Raw genomic sequence first — 21,424 nt, 5'->3', positions numbered from 1 at the left:
ATAAAACAATACGTTTGCGGCCGATATCTGATTATTTACTGATCACATCAGATTTTTTAATTTCTTGTGTACCAATTTATTATTGCACACAACAATAATTTTAAAAGCATTATTCCATATAAAGAAGTTTGTTTTTACGAAAATATCTTTTTTTCAAGCTACTTCAAAAATGCTGAAAATCACTTGTGTAATATGGTAATAAATAATGCTATTATACAAATATTATAGCTGTCATGCAACTTGCGTAAGTAATAATTCAATCATACAAGTACGATATCCAAGATTTTACATATTCAAATCCAATTATTTTTATTTTAATATTAAATTATAAAAAAATTTTTTACTACATTATTGATTTAAATAATTTTTTCCATATAAAACATTCAAACTATTTTTCATAACACACATAAGATTTTAATGACTAATATAAAGTTTTCTTAAAGTATTTACATAAATGTACTCGTCGTCTTGATAGTAATTTTCAACAATAAAACTTTGAAGAATATTTTATTATGTTGTAGTTGTTCTTGTGACGTGTGGTATATTTTCGATCAAAAGGAAAATTTAATCTCCTTATAAGTTTATCCTTTTCAAGAGTAATATAATCGGAGTTCAGAACTATACACTTAAAATAACCTCTTTTGATTTCTTTTATTTTAGTTTTCGTATATATACTTTTCATATATATTTAATAATAATTGCATGCAAATATTTTCACTTGAAAATCTGTAATTTATTCTATTTTAATTACCATTTTAATCTTTTGCAATCTTTGCATGAATTTATAAATTCTCCTTTCATCTTTTAATTTATTATACTTTGTACAACAAAAAAAAAGAGGCAAATGAGTCAACTTAACAGAGCTCTACTTGTTCAACAGTACATTGTAAGAATAATTTTTTTTTTTGAAATGGTAATTTAATTGTTTTCAAAAAAACCTTCAAAAAATTAGTAATAGGAATATTCATAATGGGTACAAGTTCAACAAGTTTTTAATAAAAAATCTTGAAAATTGAATTGAAAATTTGATGCATATGGAAAATAAATTTGAGAATAGTTGAGGCGGATGATCGATACCATGAGCACAATTAGTTGAAATCTATGATTTTTATGAGAAAGCAAGAGAATTTTTTTAAAAAAAGTTTTTAATTTAATAAGCTAGAATAATTTTTTAAATTTATCGTTTTTAATTAATCTAGACTAATGATAGTGATAGTTAGTCAACCTAATTGTTATTATTAATTTTATTGCCGGGGGACGGAACTGTTCCACAAAATGTATTTTATCTTGTTAACTAAGAGACTGACATTTAAGCAAAAAGCTTTTAACAAACTTTCAAGCCATTACCCTCTTTAGCGTAAACTAATTTAGTTTAACTAATTTAGTTTGCAAGTGTCTTTGCAATCTGTATTATTATTTACAATACAATTTTTTTGATATTGTTGGCAGATTTTATATTGTGTTGCGAATAAAATTTAAATAATGATTAGCTAACCACATTCATTTATAATTTTATTATTATATTCATAATTTTTGTGACACCATTTTCGAAAAGCATATGTGAAAATATTAAAAATATGTTTAACTATTTACATACTATATACATACACGCAACATTAGATAACGTGCACCTTATATCGCAACACTTTTTGACACCTTAATATTAGAAAAATGTCACACAAACTTTAGAACTAAATAAAAATATATTTAGTCAGGAATGAATGAGGCACATGAAAGGTAAAAATAAAAACAAATTTAATAAAAATATTAAAAAAAAGAGAAAAGAATTAGAAATTTTTTTTCTTCCGTTACCTATAGTAACTCAATAAACGTTATAATTTTTTTGAAAGAATGTCACTTATCAAGTTCAGTTTAAATTGTGGAATTTTAATAAAAAAAAAAAAACAGAAAATTTTTCTTAATTTGCAAGATTGCCAGGTGCAAAAAAATTTTGTTTTCAACTACAAAGAGCAAATTATTCATATTTTTCTCAAATGTATATGGAATTTTTCTCTCTTCGAATATTTATAAAGCTCTTCATATGGAATTTTTATTGTCGAATATTTTATACTTTACAACAATAAAAGTAGAAAGGCACGGCTTTAAAAATGAGAAAAGATGAGGCCCAATTTATTCATAATATTGTTAAGGAATTTTGTTGAGTTACTTCTTGCGAGCTTTAGTAGCAATTTTTAGATTTCCCATTATTTGTTAAACGAAACGTAATTAATGAATTGAAATGCTTTCCGTTACTCTAAAATCTAAAAATATTAGACTAGCAAAAATTTAGTTTGCCCTATTGAAAGTTAATTTACCCTAGTTTATTTTGTCATTCTATACTTTTTTGCATTAACCCCAACATTTTGCTCTTAGTCCTCGATTTTTATATCAAGAGTGTATTTAATTTATTAATTAATAAATTTATTCCGTTTATTGTGAAAGATTTAACTTATATTATTAGTCGACAGGCACAACAAAATTGCAAAGGCATTTTTGAGTTTAAATATTGACAATTTTCTAGAACTTGAAATTATTTTATTATTTGCCATATTATCAACTTGTATCAAATAGAAAAATTAAAGAAAAAATATAAAAATTATAAGAAAAACTACGCCAAAATGTCTTTTAAAAGCGATTCTGAAATTAAATAATATTTTCACCATTATTTTTTCCTATTAGAAAAAAAAAATTATATTTTTTTTTTTCATACGATATATAGAAAAACCATGATGACAACAACTTGATCTTAACTTCAATAACCGCCTTGTCATTATTCTCTTTATGATATTAAAAACTCAACAATTTAAAAGTAAATATAATAAAGTTGGGTCAAACCAATGGTTTGTATTGTAGCACTTTTCCCTTCAACAAGTGAAAATTCTGCTTTTAAATACAGTCTATGTATACCTATCACACTATTAAAATTATTTTCATTTATATACAAAACTATTTCTAGGATTGCATATATTTAGGATGACACATATATGCAGTCTTTGAAATAAAGCAAAAATTAATATAAAAAGGGGTTAACATAATGCTCGATTTTAAGGGTTAATTGTGTGAGTTAAGAAAAATAATTATATTTTTAATTTCATGGAATTTACCGTTAGCTTTTTGCGTTTATAAAAATTTGGAAAAGTTTGCGGTTTCGGAAATATAAGGTGTCAAAAATTAAAATTTTACGAATTTCAAGAGGTGATAACTTGAGAGGGGGTGGAGATGGAAAAAAATTTTCTTCTAACAAAATGAACTATTTATTAATATCTAAAAGCTCCTAAAATTTCAAGCTTCTACAGTCTGGGGTCTAGAAGAAAAACGACATCAAAAATTTGGAAAAAACGGACTTTAAATAACGGTAAATTTGAACGGCCATTTTGTTTTTCTTAAGTTGAACTATAGTATACCGCGCAAGGGGAAGCAAGCCACTGCCTTTCTGCGTTTGCACAATTTCAAAAATGCTTATGGTTTCATTGCAACAAATATTTAAAAAAGGCCACTTTTAGGGTTTTGGGGGGGTGTAACTTCTAGAGGGGGGGAGATAGGTAAAAATTTTGTTCTACGGAAATAAGTTTCTAGTGAAGATCTATGTACGTATTAAATTTCAGCTTTCTATCTTCAAAGGTGTAGAAGTTTTGTAAACAGACACACGGACAGACGGACGGACGGACGGACGGACAGAGTGAAACTAATAAGCACTTTTTTCAAAAATTTTTTTGGAAAAGTGCTAAAAAGAGCAATATAAGAGAGAGAAAAAAAATTTATATATAGAAATACATCTATAATAGTAGGAATATTACCACGACAAAAGGTGATATCAAATTACGGTATAAATTTAAGTGAGTTTACATAATATGCCATTATATATTTACTTATTGTATATATGCTATATATATCTAATATTCAGGAGTTGGTCTATATATTAATATACATTATAAATTTAATTTAGTTGTTTTTGAAAATAAAAAAAAAAAAATTTTTTTCTTGTCGCTGCTCTTAAAGAATTAATAAATTTAATAAGAGAAAAATCAGCAAAGGTATGGAAAAAAAAAATTATATTAACTTTAGTTATATAAGAACCAGAAATTCAGACATAAATAATAATATACATATTTATACAACGAAGCATATTAATTTTTCAATGTTACTTTATTTACAGCACTGGAATTCAAAGAAGCAACAATCAGCCGAACAAACAATAAGATCTGGTGAAATTTCAGGTTAAATCATTTAATCATTCGTATTACTAATTTTTTACAGAAATATTCAAAAGCAGAAACTTTTTGTAAAAAATAGAGACCGCAAGTACTTTAGTACCACTGTTGGTATGAGGATAACTTAGTATATACCGTTCAAGATAAATTAAACCGAAAACGGAGCAAAAAGAGAGGAAATATTAATAAGAATAGTAAAAAGACCTGTATCGGGCTAGATGTATATAGAATATGGTGTAGGAAAGACTACTAAAAAATAGTCATACCGATCATATTTAAATAATATTATTATATTATGTACCATATAATTATTATTATAATGTATAACGGGTTAATCAGAAATCGAGATTAACCAAATGATGCGAAGTGAAAATGTGCGATAGTTGAAAAACGGCATTTTAGTCATTCCTGGAAGAGGGATTCAAATCAAAATATCATTTGGAGCAGGCCTTCAAAACAAAGGAAAACAATAAAATATTTATGTCACAATATGACTTTCCCACATGGAACGTATATGTATCTTATTATTTACAATATCAACTCCAACAGCAAATATGTATAAGATTCTGTTAAGTTCCATCTTTCCTTATATCGGAATTAAAATAACTTAAAAAATCTTATTTTAAACAATAAAAATTTAATGCTATATAGGGCTATTTTTTTTTTTTTTGTCTTATGATAAATTAGTCTATAATAATGAACATACGATAAAGGAAGACCATATAATAATAATGATATGATAATATAGTAATAATGATGATAAAATAATGCGAATGAAACATAAAAAGATGAAAAGACAAAGAAAACGAGAGAAGTAGAACGGATCGAGTCTTAGCACGTATAGGTATTTATGTTTATAGAAAATTCATATATATATACGAGTATATGTGATTGTTTTTGGATGTTCGTTTAGCACTACATAAATAAATTTAATTAAAAGTTTTTTTTTTTATTTTATTTTTAGAGAAAAAAAATCTGCTATAATTTTTATTTTTGTTCTTTTTTTTTTGTTTTGTGTTCTTATAAAAAGTTTATTAAGTTTTAATGAAGTTCTTAGCTCTATATATACGTTTTTGTAATAAAGTGGGCTATATCTACCGAAAAATCGGAGGGTGGTGTATTCATATACACAAATATACGTACATATTTGATTATACGTTTGCTTTATTGTGTAGGCATAAACGTTTTATAATTTTATTATTGAAAAAAAAAATTCTTTCTTCGTCTCATCTCTATCGACTCAAGAAAAAAACAAGTGATTATGAAATTATGTAATGACTAAGAAGAGCAAAAATGGCGGTAAATAAAATTATTATGCAAATTAAATTTAATATACAAAAGACAAGTTGTTATTAATAAAAAAAATTTCAACAATACTTTTTTTTTTTTTGGTTGTTTGTTCATTGTTCTTCTCAAATTTTGTCTCTGTTTCAAAAGTTTTTTGCTTTTGCATCTCTGTATATTAATCTTAAGGATGTTGTATTTTAAGGAATAATAACAAAGTTTTTTGAATTTTTACGTGACAATATCGAAATTCTTAAGGATTATTGTAAAGTTTTTTTGTTTTTAAATTAAAAATAACTTATTCTCGGTTTTTAAGCCTTTAAAATTTCGTTTAGGTATTAAATATTTAATTTTAACAATTTCTTTTGGCATTATATTATATTTTGAAGATTGAAGAGAAATTTTCCAATATTTCATCTTGGAAAATAAATTTAAGTTTTCATAATTTTCGGGCAAAAATCGAAAATATGCCATCATTTTTGTGTATACGATTTGTTAACTTAGCGTGCGTTATTATAAGATTTATGTGATTAATTACTCAAATTTGTGTGATTTTCTGACATTAAAATTATTGAAATATGAAAAACTTTAAAATATTCAGTTAATTTGTAGGGGTTTCTTTCCTTAATTTTATATTATTCATTCGTTTATATTTTATATAATACCAAATTAAATAAATTATTCTTGCACCTCGCTTTCTGTACCCATCGGATGGATAAGATTGTGTTTGTCAGTAATTTTGAAAATAGAAGAATTTTTTTTCGTATTATTAATATCGTATTGTTTAAAACGTCAGTGAATATACGAGAAATTAAATTATACTTTATTTACGAAATTTTGAATTTGATTGAGATTTTAAAATTTTCGTAATATTATGAAAACTTAATGAATATCCACCAAAAAAAGCTCAAATGAGCTAATTCTACTTTGATATTCCTCTTGATGTGAGATACAAAATGAAGATTAATAAATCAATTGCAAATATGTTTGAGAATTTTCTCCTTTCAATTAAACTCATTGCAAAATTGAAATTTTCAGTAAATTATGAATTTGAATTATTGTTTGAATCATAATTAATTCATAAATTTTTTATTACATTATCGGGATAGACACTGCATTTGTCTGAAAAATTAATTCACATAAATAAATTCAAAGTATTATATGAAAAATTTCCACAAAAAAAAATTTTAATAATTCAAACAACTGAAAACAGAAAAAAAAAAAAAATTTTTTCAATTGAATTATTTTACCTTTTATAGGTGTATATTTGTAATAAAAACATCTACACGCATACTAATATATATATATTTTTTCAGGTGTATTAAATTGAGTATGAAAAAATTTCTAAACAATCTTCTTTAAATTAAATGAAAAAATACATCTATTTTGACATCAATATCTTCTTATATCCTTTAAGGTATACATACTTTATATATTACCAGCAATATATTGTTATATAATTTTCTGACATTATTTTTAGTCAAAATATTTATAGTAGTCTATAATATCTATAGTGTTAATTGTACAGCAACTGCTAAAAGAAGTATTCAGCAGTCAGATCTCGAAACAGAAGCACAGTTTTTGTAGTAGAGAGGTATTTGTCTCAATTAATTTACAGACGGATACAAATCAGAATAAATTACAGACGACTTCTTAGAAATTTGGCCAAAATCTTGAAGATTCGCTGATATAATTCCAGAATAAAAAATTTAAAATTGACGTACCATTATAATATCATACATTACATATGATATTAAGCTGTAGCAAAAATATTTTTGGAGATATTAAAAAAAATCTTTGCAAAACTATAAACGCGTTTCCTGGCTAAACTAGAAGAGATAGAGCGATTCTAATGGTTTTTCGCGATCACTAGGAACTCACAGATTCCGCCAATATATGATGTTAAACCGTAGCCAAAATTATTCTGGAGATATTTGAAAAAATCCAATTAAAAACTTTAAATGCATTTCCTGGCTAAACTAGAAGAGGTAGAGCGATTCTAAGTGTTTTTTGTGATCAGTGGGAAATCACAGATTCTGCAAATATTATGATAATAGGGTGTAGCAAAAATATTTTTGGAGATATTTAAAAAAAATAGTTTTCGAAACTTTAAACGCGTTTTCTGGCTAAACTAGAAGAGATAGAGCGATTTTAAGTGTTTTTTGTGATCACTGGGAATCCACAGATTCTGCTAATATATGACAATAGGCTGTGGCAAAAATATTTTTGGAGATATTTAAAAAAATCTTTTGCAAAACTTTAAACGCGTTTTCTGGCTAAACTAGAAGAGATAGAGCGATTCTAAATGATTTTTGTGATCATTAGGAACTCACTGAGTAGCCAGCCTAAAAAAAGCAATCAATTAGAATTTTCTCCCTAATAATTTTCACACTTTTGTCAATTTAAAATAAACAAAACTCCTCTAGCCGAGGGCTCAATTTATTTACAAAACAAAAATTATATTATTATCTTAGTTTCTCATAAGAAGCTTATGAATGTGAATTGCTGGCAACATAAAAATTAAAATATAACATAATTTTTCATCCTGTTTTGAAAAATTCATGTCTCTTATATAAAACGTATCTATTACAATGGCGACATATATATACACCGAAGACAAAACACGAATGAAGAAGAAGAAGAGTAACAACAACAATTCATTGATAATAACAATATCGACTTTTAAGAAAAATAAAAATATAATTTTTTTTTTCATCATTTCTTAAAAGTCTTAAAAAAGTCTATCTAAATATTCATCAAATCAATCAGGATACTAGAGTAGGATATTTTTCAGTTTTGGTTTTTTTTTTTTTTTTGCTTATTCTTTTATTTAAAATTTCTAAGAAAATAACACAAAAAATTTTCGTAACGAATTTTTTTCCTTCCCTCTATATTCTCTAAATTTAAATGATACCTTGATATAATAAAGCATTTACATAATATATATAGTGGTATACAGTATAAATAGTAGCTGATATAAAGGTAATAAAGGTACCTTGTAACACAAAAACAATTTATTTTATTTTGTAATATAATCCTTGAATTTTCGAACTTTTAAACATAACATAAAATAAGAGTATCGATCCCTCTTTAATAAATATAAATAAAAAGAGGGAAGCTCCTTTATGTATACGAGGATATCTCCCTATATATGCGTATATTGTGTATATTTTTGAGGAATAACAAAATATGATAATATAAAGCCTAAAGGGTAATCCATTAAATTTATTGATGTTAGGTGTACCTATAATATTCTATATACTAGGTGCTTGATGCTCTTTTTTTATATTATGTAATCGAAATAAATAATGTATAAAAGGTGGATAGGTATTTATGCAAATAAAATATTTGATTTGTGTTTGGTATACATATGTAGTATTATTTTAATGTATGTATACATAATATGTATATATGTGTAGATAATTGAATAAAATAAAATGAAAAATAAATAGAAAATTATTAAAATATAAATCTCATGTTCCCTTAATGAAAAATATTTCATAAAGGTGATGGTAAAATTTAACGGGGCGTTAAATAAGGATAAAAAAAAAAAATTTTTTTTTTTAACCTATTGACTCCCGGAAAAAATTGTATTTTTGTAGGTAAATACAATTTAATTGCAATATTGATTATTACAGTTATATTATTATTCTTTCTATTTAAGTAAGCTCGACACGAAAACAAATTGATTTTCAAAGTTTTGTTTCTTAAAATCAAAATGGAAACGATTTAAACCGTTTACACAAACTGCCATATTGCAGACATCCAGATTCGCAGTATCCCAGTCTCGAACGAACTATTGCCTCGCTATCACGTAATACGTGCTCCATAAGTAATTTGCTTAGCAATTTGGATGCTAGTACTCATAAAGCTCTGACTACTCATAAAGATCCTACTCCTTCTGAGGTGCGTACTAATATACTCCAGAGCATACAATTTAAAAGCATATATTTCAGTCTGAAATATTAATGGATAGTACCCGAAATCCCTTGTGATGTTTACGTCAACACCGTACACACACCAATTCACCTTTTCATTTGTTTTGGACCCATCTGAATAGAAGATGGGACCGTTAAATTGAAAAACTCCTAACCGATAATTCAGGTGTTAAATTTATTTCATTATATGATTTATACGATTTTATTCTATATACTGTATAATTTCGCAAATTTAATTGCAGCTTCAAGCTATACTAGAAAATTGAAAATAAGCATATATGTAGATAATGTTAAATGCATTTACTTATACGAGTACATATTTATACATATATTTTTTTATTTTTATATAATGGTGACGTTGTAAAAATATTTTTACAAAATGGCCGATCACCTAATTTGCTTTTGCATTTGCTACGCCAGTTTTATATTTGGAAAATGGTTCCTTGTACATTTCACAAATTTGAGTCTAACATACTTTTAAACATACATGGCTGCATTTATTACACATTCAAAGTCTCAAATTTAAAATAAACTTGATTTCAGAAACAAAACTATTCCGGAATCGCAATAGGATAGGCAAGATATAGACTCATTGAATAGACTTGTTAATCCTTAATTGCCACAAAAATTTTAAAATAAATTTCATTTTCGAATTTGTTCGATATTTTCATTTGCATTTAATTTATTTTTGTACTTACTTGTCCCCAAAATTAGCTGTAAATCAACTGTATTACTCTGTACCATAGAGAATTTAAGATTAATAAGGAAAAATAATATTGAAAAAAAATAATTTCTTCGGTGTAACTATACTCTTCTTTCCTTTTTATTAAATTCAGGATCAAATATAAAGTTATAAAAAAACTTTTAAAGTAATTTTAATTTGATCAATAAAAATTCTTAAAATATTTTTATATCTAAAAAACAAAAAAAAAATATTCTAAATTTACAACTACACGTTGATGTGCAAAACTTTTTAGCACGAATAAATTATAGCGTGGCATATACTTGAATCTATTGTATACATAGTTAGCTCTACATTTTATAATTTATAATCATTTGTAAATTTTATAATATTTTTACCTTGACATTTATAGCCTTGATTCGATACACCGTATAACATAGCACCACAATGATCACAAAAATGTGGTCCAGTATAGGTAGTCAAAATCCATGAATGTTTTGCTTTTTCGCAATCCTATTTTTTATTTTTTTCATCAAAAATTAATTAAAATAATTAATGAATTGTGGTGAAATTTTTCTTTTTTTTTTGTTTTGTTGGAATTTAATTAATCAAAAATTCTTTCTATATTTTGATATCTTTTAGCCATAATTTGGTATAATTTTGCATACATTTAAATAGTTGTACAAATGGAAAATTTAAAGTGAATGGCGGATGTTTATTACATATAGCATAATAATATTAATAATGAAATAATTATAATTTATTTAATAATATTATAGGGTAATTTTTTTTTTTTATTTTTTAACAGGATAATGAAATTTTAGCTTATTCGACGTTGTAAAAAGGACCCATAGGAGACAAAATGAGATTTATATTATTTTGCATGTAAAAAATTTAGTACGGGAGAAGATATTGTGGTGCCTATATTCAAATATGGTGAGGTTACATTATCCAGGAAGAGCTTTATAATTTATTTTTAAAATCTATGTGGTATAGCAGGCCTGATTTCTGAACTGATTAAAATTCTTTAAGAGAATTTTCAAAAATTATTGATAAAATATTTGTAAAGAATCTTTATCTCATTCTAAATATTATTCACCCAAGTTCAATATGAAAAAAACAAATAATTTTAATTGAGTAATTTCATTTATAAATTGCAAAATTTATTCTTGTCACTTGACTTTCAAAATGGATTTATTTTCTTTCTTTTATTTCATTTATATTTTGTGAAACAATAACAAATATTATGTTTTATATCATTAAATGAATCATGAAATTTATTTTTGAAAAACTCATTTAATAAAAATTCTTAGAAAATAAATCGAACTTTTGCTATAGGTGTACCTACCTACATACATATATATATATATTATTACATATGATAAATTTCAAAGTTAATTTTATAGACAAAATATTATAAAAATAATAATTTTTCAAAAAAAAAAATTTTAAAAAATTTTCAATACGAGGGTAATGTAGTGCAAAATTAATATTAATATGGAAAAAGTTTTATCCTTATTTTTCAATTTTCTTATTACAATAATAGAAGAATTTCAATTTATTGCGTTAGGTATAATAACACCATATTGATAAATCTGTTAAGAACATTGTTGATGATTTTCTAAACTTTTATGAAAACCACAATTTATTAGAAGAATTTTGAAAATATTTATGAATTTAGTTTTAATATTTATTAAATCTAGTTACGTTTCTATACTTCAGCTTATGTCATAGGCGAATTAATTAATTACGTATAAATAATAAATCTTAGATTTTGACCCTATTCATTCTGTTTAAATATAAAAATATTCGAAAATTTTTTAAAAATTAATTTTATTCAAGGATCCTAAAAGTATATTTCTTTTCAGAAAATCTTTCACTTTCTCTTAAAGTGAAAATTAAATTTTTTCCAGCAAAAAACCAAAAAAAGGACAAAAATTTGGAAACAAAAATGAACCGAAACAAAATTTTACACTTAAGGATTCATTTTCAGAAACATTACATATTGTACGTTTATCTTGGTATGAGAGTAAACAACTTTTCTTTTTTGGTATTTTTTTTCATTTGCTTTTTTTATTGTCATGTTTTACAATTTCTTTGATGAACAAAACAAAAAACAAAAAAAAATTATTTTCTTTTTCCTTTTGAAAAATTACAGATTCATTTCCTGTAAATTCCTTTCAAATTACAAATAAATTTTACATGCCCTCTCTTATTATTCTTTCATTTTATATCATTTTTGTTTTGCTCCCTGTCTTTTTTTTTTATTATTTCTTTCGTTTTTTTCTTCCTTTAAGCGTTTATCTATTTCTGTTCTTAAAAATAATGATTTTAATACAAAATATACTTAACAAAGGATTTAGTCTTCTAGAATATTATTCACTTCTGGTATACTACACATAAATATTTTTCTTTTAGATAAGAAATTTTCAGACAAAAATTTCATTCTCTACTCAATAACAAAAAAAAAAATCAACATACATGAAAAATTTTTTTAGAAATTACATAACAAATGCGTACATATATGTATGTATGTGAAAATAAATTAAAATTATATTAAATGGAATTTTTACTGCTCTGTTATAAGGCTTGATATACAAAAGGGCCTTTATTTTAATATACTCAGTTTTAATATAAGCGAAAAAGAATTGAAATGATAAAAAAAAATTTGTCTTGCAAAAATTTATAAAATGCCTACATAAAAAGATTTTCATTAATCGTATTCATCTTTCAAATTTTTGAACTGAGAGAAAAAGGATATAAAAGTATAATCTCTTTAAATAATTAAACTGTCACAGTTGATAGCAATGTTAAGCAGTAAATTATGTATTAGGCGCTATTTAGTTACAGTGTTAAAATTTATTTTACAAAGGCGAATTGTTTCTTAATCAATTCATGCCTTCACAAAACGAATTTTATTGCGAATAGATAAAAAATTTTGTTAATGTTTACACTGCGTGGTAGTAGCACAATTATATTGTACTTACATTGTAAAAACGCGTTGACAATAACTGAAATTATTTACAAAAATTATTTTCTTAATAGCTACTGTTAGTTACTGTTGTATTGCATAGTTACTGTTGTATTGCACATTACTCTTTCTTTTTTACTTTCATTCTCTTCTTCAATCCTATTGAATGTGATTTGAATATAGAAATAATAACAATTCAAGAAGATTTATCTTATCATCTTCCCTAATTTAACGCCATAATATAAAATTAAATGATACGAGTAATAAAGCAATAAGAAAAAATTTCTCCAATATACATACATATATCCTCTCAATAAATATAATTTTAAATTCCAACTTTAATACTTTACTAATGGTTAGGTATTTTTGGTATTATTCGAATGGCATTCATTCTAATTCCCGTACCATGTAGAATCCTATATAAAAATTTTGTATATTTTATCAAAGCATGTGTGTGTATAATGTGTATGTATTTATGTTATTTTTAACAATATAATACAATTGTATATTTGCATTATATTGTATCACATATTGTTTACATTAATAAATAATTATTGTTCAAATTTCAATATATCATATAGGTATTATAAATATAAATTTTGTATAGCAATACTTTAAAAGTGAAATGTAGCAATAGATTATTCTTATTTTTACAAAATAATATTATAATTATGTAGAGTATGTTAGTGGGTAAACTTTTCTTTAAAATTATACATATATAATATCTAAATAATATAATATGTTATTCTAACATACTGTTATAATATTATAGCAATAATAAATAAAATTAAACTATTTAAAGAGGCAAAAAAACAAAAATGAATAAAATAATATTGAAGTCAATATTTTATCTAAATTGTTTTCAATGTAATAATAACATACAATGTAATATGTATGAATATATACAGTGCCGAATTAAATATTATATATATATTGAATAAGAATTCAAATGTATAGTTAAATTTAAAGAGGAATTCCTTTAAGCCAGTCAAATCCATACACAATATTTCATAAAAAATATATTGTGTCTTAAAAGATTTATTATGTGTCGGCTCTTTCTTAAATTGCCCAAAAGCCCGACCAAGTGATATTTAGATATTTATGGTATTTGGAATATTAGAATATTGAGATATTCGAAAATAGAAATATTGTCTCAGTCACTCTTCAAATTTAATTATCTCTGTAATTTTCTGAGCTCTCTAATAAGATCTTTTATGTTTTGGAGTTCTTCTCTCACTTTTTGTAGGCAATTCAAGAATAATTGAATATTTTCCTTTCGTCTTAAAATTACAAAAAATAATTATATTCGACACTGTATTCATACTAGAACTATAATATTGAAGATTCGAAAAGAAATAAGAAAAAAATATTGAATTGAAAACAAAAATTTATTGAAAAACAAAAAAAAAAATAATTTGTACATAAACATAAATAGAAAATTCTAAACAAAATAGAATTTTCAGATTGAAAAACAAATAAATAAAATCGAAAAGAAAAAATATTTTTATATTTGTACAGAATGTACGTAAAATGAAAAAAACAAAGTAGATTACAAGCAAAAATTTTCTATATTATTATTATTTTTTTTCTTTTGGTTTTCTTCTTTAAATTTCAATATACTCACCGAATCAACTCCGGTGTCCTTTCCAGGACATTTGAATGTGACATATTCGTGACAACGTTTATGTACCACAAACTGACATTCTGAAATCATCATAACAAAACAAAATGGAAATATAGTATTAAATAAAAATCAATTTTAATAATAATATTAGCAGACATTTGTATGTATGTGTGTGTATGAGTATAATAAGTGTGTATTTAAACATATTTTTCTTACAAAATAAACAACTTAAATGTTAAATAACTGAATTATTAATAGCTTTCGTAGATGAATCAATTCAAAATATATTGAGGTCATTTGTCTGAAAGAATTTAAATTATTTAAATAATAGGACCTTAGCTTCAATTACCAAATGGTTATAACACCAACTTCTACTTTCTTATCTTAAGCTCAGAGTCTATCGGCCGGTTAGCAAATATTGTTTATACGTTTCGATTTGCTAACACAAACGTACAGGAGTGGGAAAAAAGCAGATTTCTCTCTCTTTTTAAAATTCAACAGTGTTGTCAGCTTTTGTAATCGTAATTTTAAATTTAATCAAGGAGGTACTCATTAAAATTCGGCACAAACAATTTGAAAATCTCTCATATTTTAGTTGATAAAGAAAATTTTTCATTTTAATATTAAAAACTTTCCTATTATTTGCAATCGAAGCACAAAAAAATTGGCGACATTGTATGATCTAAAAAGGATATATGAAAGTGAGCAAAACTAATAAATTGATTTGTTTTGTTATTATTTTATTTTTAAGTTCCACTGTAGAAAATTACCGTTATATAGGACATAAAATCAATACGATAATAACAAATAAACTGTCACCGTATATTTTGTGATTGAAGATAAAAAGGAATAAAAAAAAAATCACCATTTTTTCGTTGTTTCTTTTTTACCCTATCTAATTTTTCAATCTTTTGTACAAGTGTTATATTTGATGTAGGAATGTATGTACACCGATGTGTTCATATACAAGTTAAAAAATTATAGAATTTACACTAACTTTATATTAATATGTGTGTATGTAGGATCGTGATATTGAAAATTAATCTGATTTTGAAAAGGAACACGAACAGTGTTAAATAATCGAAAAAGAATTTTAATTGAATATTGAGGAATAAAAATTCGAGTTGTATTCCATGTATGTTTCATTTCTCTATATAAAAAACTACATATATATAAAGAACTGAAACGAAACAAATGCCGAATTTCAATCAATTATTGTTAACTTAGTCACGTGTGGATGTGAAATGTAATATAGTATATTCAGTTAAGGTATTGAAAAATTTCATGTTGTGCTAACTATAGCATAATATGTGACACAAAGAATTTAAATTGCAATTAATCAAAAATATTCAATACAATATTACTTGCTCAATGGGTCCATATTCGCGGTAATTGTTGCCAAAAATTATGTATGTTAGAATTTTCATATTTATAAATTTTTTTTTAATCTCCAATGGTTGAAAACTAACTATGAGAATTTCATTTATAATATAGAATTTTCAATTTGAGAAATATTTGGACCGAAATCAGGCATAAAAATACATGATTTTTTCAATTTCATTGACGGATGTGCAATTCGGAAAAGTTATGATTCAAAAATGAGAAAAATATTTTTAGAAAAGTAATGACTTTTGAAGCATTAAAGAACTCATATGAAAAGGAGTACGAATTGTCAACAGAATTTGCTACAGACTCTTTTGAATAATTATTTGGTCCCTACAAGCATTTTACAATAATTCGTACACAAATCTATGGTTGATGGATTGAAATCAACCATATTTACAATTGAACGAATATTGTATTCGAAATTTTTCTAAAAGTTTACAACAATAAAAAAATTCGAATTACTTATATGACAATAAATATTAAATAAAAAAAAAAAACTGTGAAAATTATTCGAAAAATTTATGGGCACATACACGTGTGTATAAATTACTAGCTATAGCTACTTCTTATTAAAAAATATTATCAAATATTTCATGTATTATTTATTGCATATCAGTAGGCACCATATGCTTATATTTAAATATATTTTTTTTTTGCATATGATTACAATTATTTAAAATTTTTTTGAATATAAATTTGTATAAAATTTTGCTCAAATGTTTGTTTGATTGTTACCATACAAATAACAAGTTTAATAAATGCAATATTTTTTATGTTTTTTTATTAAAATTTTTTTACAAAATTCAAATTACATGAATTCATAAAATATGTTTAAAGCTTTTATATTATTTGAATTAATTTTAATAATTTACATGTACATATGTATATAAATTAATCAAACAAAAAACAGAAGGACACATATAATAGGAAAATATTCCCATATATGTAGATCAAGAATGAGTCTGTAATTTTGTATATACATAGTTATTTTAAAGAGAAACGTAAACAATGAGAACATTTTCATAGAGCAATTCCATCTAAAGAGTAAAGAGGCCAATGCTTCAAAATTTAGTTGCAGCAAAAACCATATTCCGAATTTTCTGTCTTTGGATTTGGTTTTTTTTGCTATTATTGTATAAAGCAGTTGTATCAAGCAATTTTCTAGCAAAATTTAATACAAAAAATTAATGCTTTAGAATTGAAATCAAGAGTTTAGAAAAGGTTTTTTTTTTTTCCTGTTCTAAAATTATATTTTACATTAAAGGTAGTATCCAGTCGCTCTTTTTATATAAACAGATGCTTTAAAGAATATTAAGAATTTTTTTTTGATCTTTGAAAAATAAAAAAAAAGATAAAAGAAATTTTTCTTAACTTTTCAAATAAAATGGTGTTAATTTAGGATTAAGCTGTATTTTGACTTCAAAGTTAATTTTATTATGTTGGAAAATCCTAAGTGTATTTATGGAATTTTATCTTTTGTAAAGTTATTTTCATGCGAGCTCCATAGAATTTGAAAATTCTTACAATTTTACATTTTAATATTATATAAATATTTTATTGATTAATATTACAAATATTTTACTTTAAATATTATTCAGATCATTTATCAAAATCAAAAACTAGCAAATCCTTAAGTGAATTGTTATGATATTTTTAGTTTCATTTTTTTTTTTTATAAACGTACTAATGCATGTCCGAAAAGTATACCGAATTTGCCTTATCGTTTGTAAGGCTACGAAATAATTGTTTAAGATATAGACTCAATTATGAGTGGATTTGATCATGTCTGTCCTTCTGTCTGTCCGTTTGTTCGCCACAACGATAGCTCAAAGACTAATTGAGCTAATCTTTCCAAATTTTTACAAATGACTTGTTTTAGCAAATTCCAGAACTCTATTGAAATTGGATGATATAGAGGTACTGGTTCGGGTAGCTACCATACAACTTCAAAAATTATTGAGCGCATAGTTTTGAAAATTTTTACAAGCAAATAATTTTGTTAGGGTTGTTATATTTTATAAAATCCGTTTAAATTTCTCAACTGTTTATGGTAGATGTCATACAAATTCATAAGCTGTTTGCTTATAGCTCAGAAACTATTATAGAACTACAAAGTTGAAATTTTAAACAAACGAATTTGGTGATCTAGTAATCATTTTCGTTAAAACTCTTTTAGACTGTATGGGTTTTGTATGATAATTACCTTAAATTTATAAAATGGCATTAGACACAAAAAGCAACAAGTTTATATGAATCCGTATTTCAATTAACCCCGATATTTAAAATCATTTACTCGTATAAATATCTCAGAATTGACACGGTCAACTACATCTATTCTTGTTTAATTCAAAATCCTTAATGTAAAACATTTTCTTTCATATATTTTTCATATATAAAAAAAAAAAATAAAATATAAAAAGACTTCAATTTTGATTATAAATAATTCCCGTCAAAATAATTTTAACTTTAAGAAAGATATAAGAAACTTAAATAAAATTTTATTTTGATTTTTCATACCCATACATAACATATTTATGTTTTGAAAGGTGCCTAACTTAAATCCAAAAATAATAGTATAATACCGTATTTATGATTTTTATATGTGTATATTTACGTACATGTATTATAAAAAGATGAAATATATGGGATGTGGTACGTATACCCTTAAATATATTGTTCAAAAATTAAATTTTAATTGAAGAATAATTCTTCTGAAAAAGTTTACCTTGTATACCTTCTAGGTACAGTTTGTAAATTTTTCTTACTTCTCTTTTTCTCTCACATTTTCTTTTGATTTTGTGATAATAGAACAGGATATTAAGAAGTTTCCTTTTTTTTTTTTGGTAACATTCATTGAACCATTAATTTATAAGTCAAGGATATAATAAATTTTTGATAACAATAAAATAACAAAGAAATACCAAAAAAGAAAAATCTTTAGAATTTTCAGAATTTTAAAATTGTTTTCTCATGAGTTGATAAAATTCGAATGAATTAAAATTTTGAAGTGAAATGATTTTTTACACACTGGATTAAATAAGTTTCATGGGGAAAAGAAGAGAATGAATGGTAAGGTATTTAATCCGGCGTTTCAAATAAGTATTTTCTAATATAACTGAAAATTACCAGAATAACCTGTACTTAGTTATGATTTTATTAATCTCCAATCGATATTTATAGATTTTGTTAAGAAATTTCTAATAAAATTATTAAATCGATTTATCACATTTATTTACAACACTTCATGTGAAATTAATTATTAAATTAAATGATTTTTGAAAATATATTTTAGAAATATGAGCAAAAATAATAAAATATTAGTTAAAAAAACTTTTTTTAATACTAAACTTTGACATTGCATATACTTAGGCGTTCATAATTTTATATTCTCTTTGAAAAATGAGAGAATTAATTACGTTAATATCAACTCGCAAGTTTTCGATCAAAACTAGTTTTATTTGTATTTAAATTACATTATGTAAGAGAAGAATTTCAGTTTCTCTCACAAGCATTATAAACAAAACGATTCAATAATTACTCATTTTTCATAATTAAAAAATAAATCTACTAACACTTTCAAATAACAAAAGAATTTTATATGTAACGTGTTATTTTCAAACAAAAACATTCAAGAAATTATTTTTAATTAAAAATTTTATTACAAAACTTCTTTGAAAAAGAGCTTTAGTATTTAATTGCTTTTTTAAAATTCCAAATACGAGTACCTTGATTTTTACATAAATACTTACAGAAAATCTTATTCTGTAAATTTTTGAGAAATTGGGATTGTTTTTAACGAAAATCATCGTAAAATTAATTATGGAATTAAAAATTACTATATTTGCCATATACAAAATTCAGATTGCTTACGACATTTGGTGTGTTATGCTAAATAAACTTGAAGTTCATTAATAAATTATTTAAAAATTAAAATTTTAACTTTAGCATATGTAAGTTTATTCTAAGAATAAAATATAAGATATTAAAGGCTCAGTCTAACTTTTTAATAAAACAATAAATATTATGAAACGTATGAAGAGAATACCAGAAACTTCAGAATTTTTTTTAAATTTGTTCCAATTTTCACATTATTTTTGTTTTAAAACTGGTACAATAATTATTAGACTTTAAAATAATAATTATGTTTTAATAGTTTATGAAAATCAAAACTCTCCATTGAAGATGCGAAATTGACTGACATATAGTAGTATCAATGTAAAAAACGTATCCATTCAGGTGTACTGATGGTACGGCCTATATAAGTTTTTATTCATTCACCTTAACTGTTAATAATACAAGCATATTTAAATTGCTAACTCAATTCTCTGTTATTCACCACTAAACTATTCACCTTTAAAAAAATATTAAAAATATCCGAAATGAATATTCAAGACAATTAAAATTCATATTTAAAAATTTTTGTCAAATATATTATATACTTAAAAAATTTATTGAAATTGTATAAGCTGCCGTAAACGTGACTAAATGCTCAAATAAAACATATGAGTTTTCTTTTTTTCTGTTACGTTTTTAAAACATTCATTTTGCAACAATTTAATTAAAATCGTTAAAATTTTTATGGGTGCAAAATGCTATTAAAAAAAAATAAATAAAAAAAAAATCCATAATTTAAAATTGATATGTGGCCCGTGTACAATTGCAGCTACCATTAAATGTTCAATATATAAAAATAATTTTTATTTTATAATATAACAAACTCCGGAGCAAAATTATTGTTTATTCTTAAGGAAAATAACTTAACATTATAAAAGAAATAATCATATTTTTTTATGATTAATAATAAATTCTGTATTTTAATTATGTATGTAAAGTGTTTGTGTATTTATTAAGTACATATTATAATATATAAAAAGAATCATGAATATTAAATAAATTTTTATTACCTTGACATTGAAATCCTTGTTTTCCAAAGCCCCTGTAAGTATAAAAGGAAAAAAATAATTCATTAAATTTTTTTTTTTTTGATTTAAAATGATTAATAACTTTTTGTTTTTCTTTTTGTTTGTAATAAAAATGTCAAATGTTTGTGACAGTGTATTTTATTTATATTTTGACTCTATAAAATTAAAAATAAAATTAAGTAAAATTTAAAATATAAAATTTTTATTTTATGACCAATATACTAACGGATATGTCAGTTAGAATGTACGATTAATCAGATAGACTAACAAATATATTTAGATTTGTATCAGACGTCAATATTTCTCTTTTTCTCTTTAAAGAGAAGAAACACTTTAGAAAATAAGAGGAAATTCGAAAGTTTATTATAATTTATTTACAAAAAGTTGGATTCAAAGTACGAGTGAA

The 21,424-nt window shown here is 23.9% G+C and overlaps 1 protein-coding gene across 2 annotated transcripts in view; it reads right to left on the bottom strand.

Moving 5' to 3' along the window:
• Positions 1–21,027, bottom strand: part of LOC129615628 (protein kinase C, brain isozyme-like) — a 64,508-nt gene extending 43,481 nt beyond the window's left edge. Inside the window, exons 1-3 of one of the 2 annotated variants that reach the window (XM_055530941.1) lie at positions 21,001–21,027; positions 14,711–14,790; positions 10,514–10,628 (exon numbers count right to left, since the gene is read on the bottom strand). In XM_055530941.1, coding sequence (XP_055386916.1) covers positions 10,514–10,553 — 40 coding nt within the window. In that variant the 5' untranslated portion in view covers positions 10,554–10,628; positions 14,711–14,790; positions 21,001–21,027. The remainder of the gene's footprint in view (positions 1–10,513; positions 10,629–14,710; positions 14,791–21,000) is intronic. The other variant, XM_055530942.1, reaches the window with a different exon arrangement.
• Between the last annotated feature and the right edge of the window lie 397 nt (positions 21,028–21,424).

This window comes from Condylostylus longicornis, unplaced genomic scaffold (assembly GCF_029603195.1).
Source record: "Condylostylus longicornis isolate FDR11 unplaced genomic scaffold, ASM2960319v2 ptg000137l, whole genome shotgun sequence".
NCBI classification, from domain to species: domain Eukaryota; kingdom Metazoa; phylum Arthropoda; class Insecta; order Diptera; family Dolichopodidae; genus Condylostylus; species Condylostylus longicornis.
The sequence above is the reverse complement of the archived record's forward strand: the minus strand, read 5'-3'. Positions and strand labels throughout refer to the sequence as shown.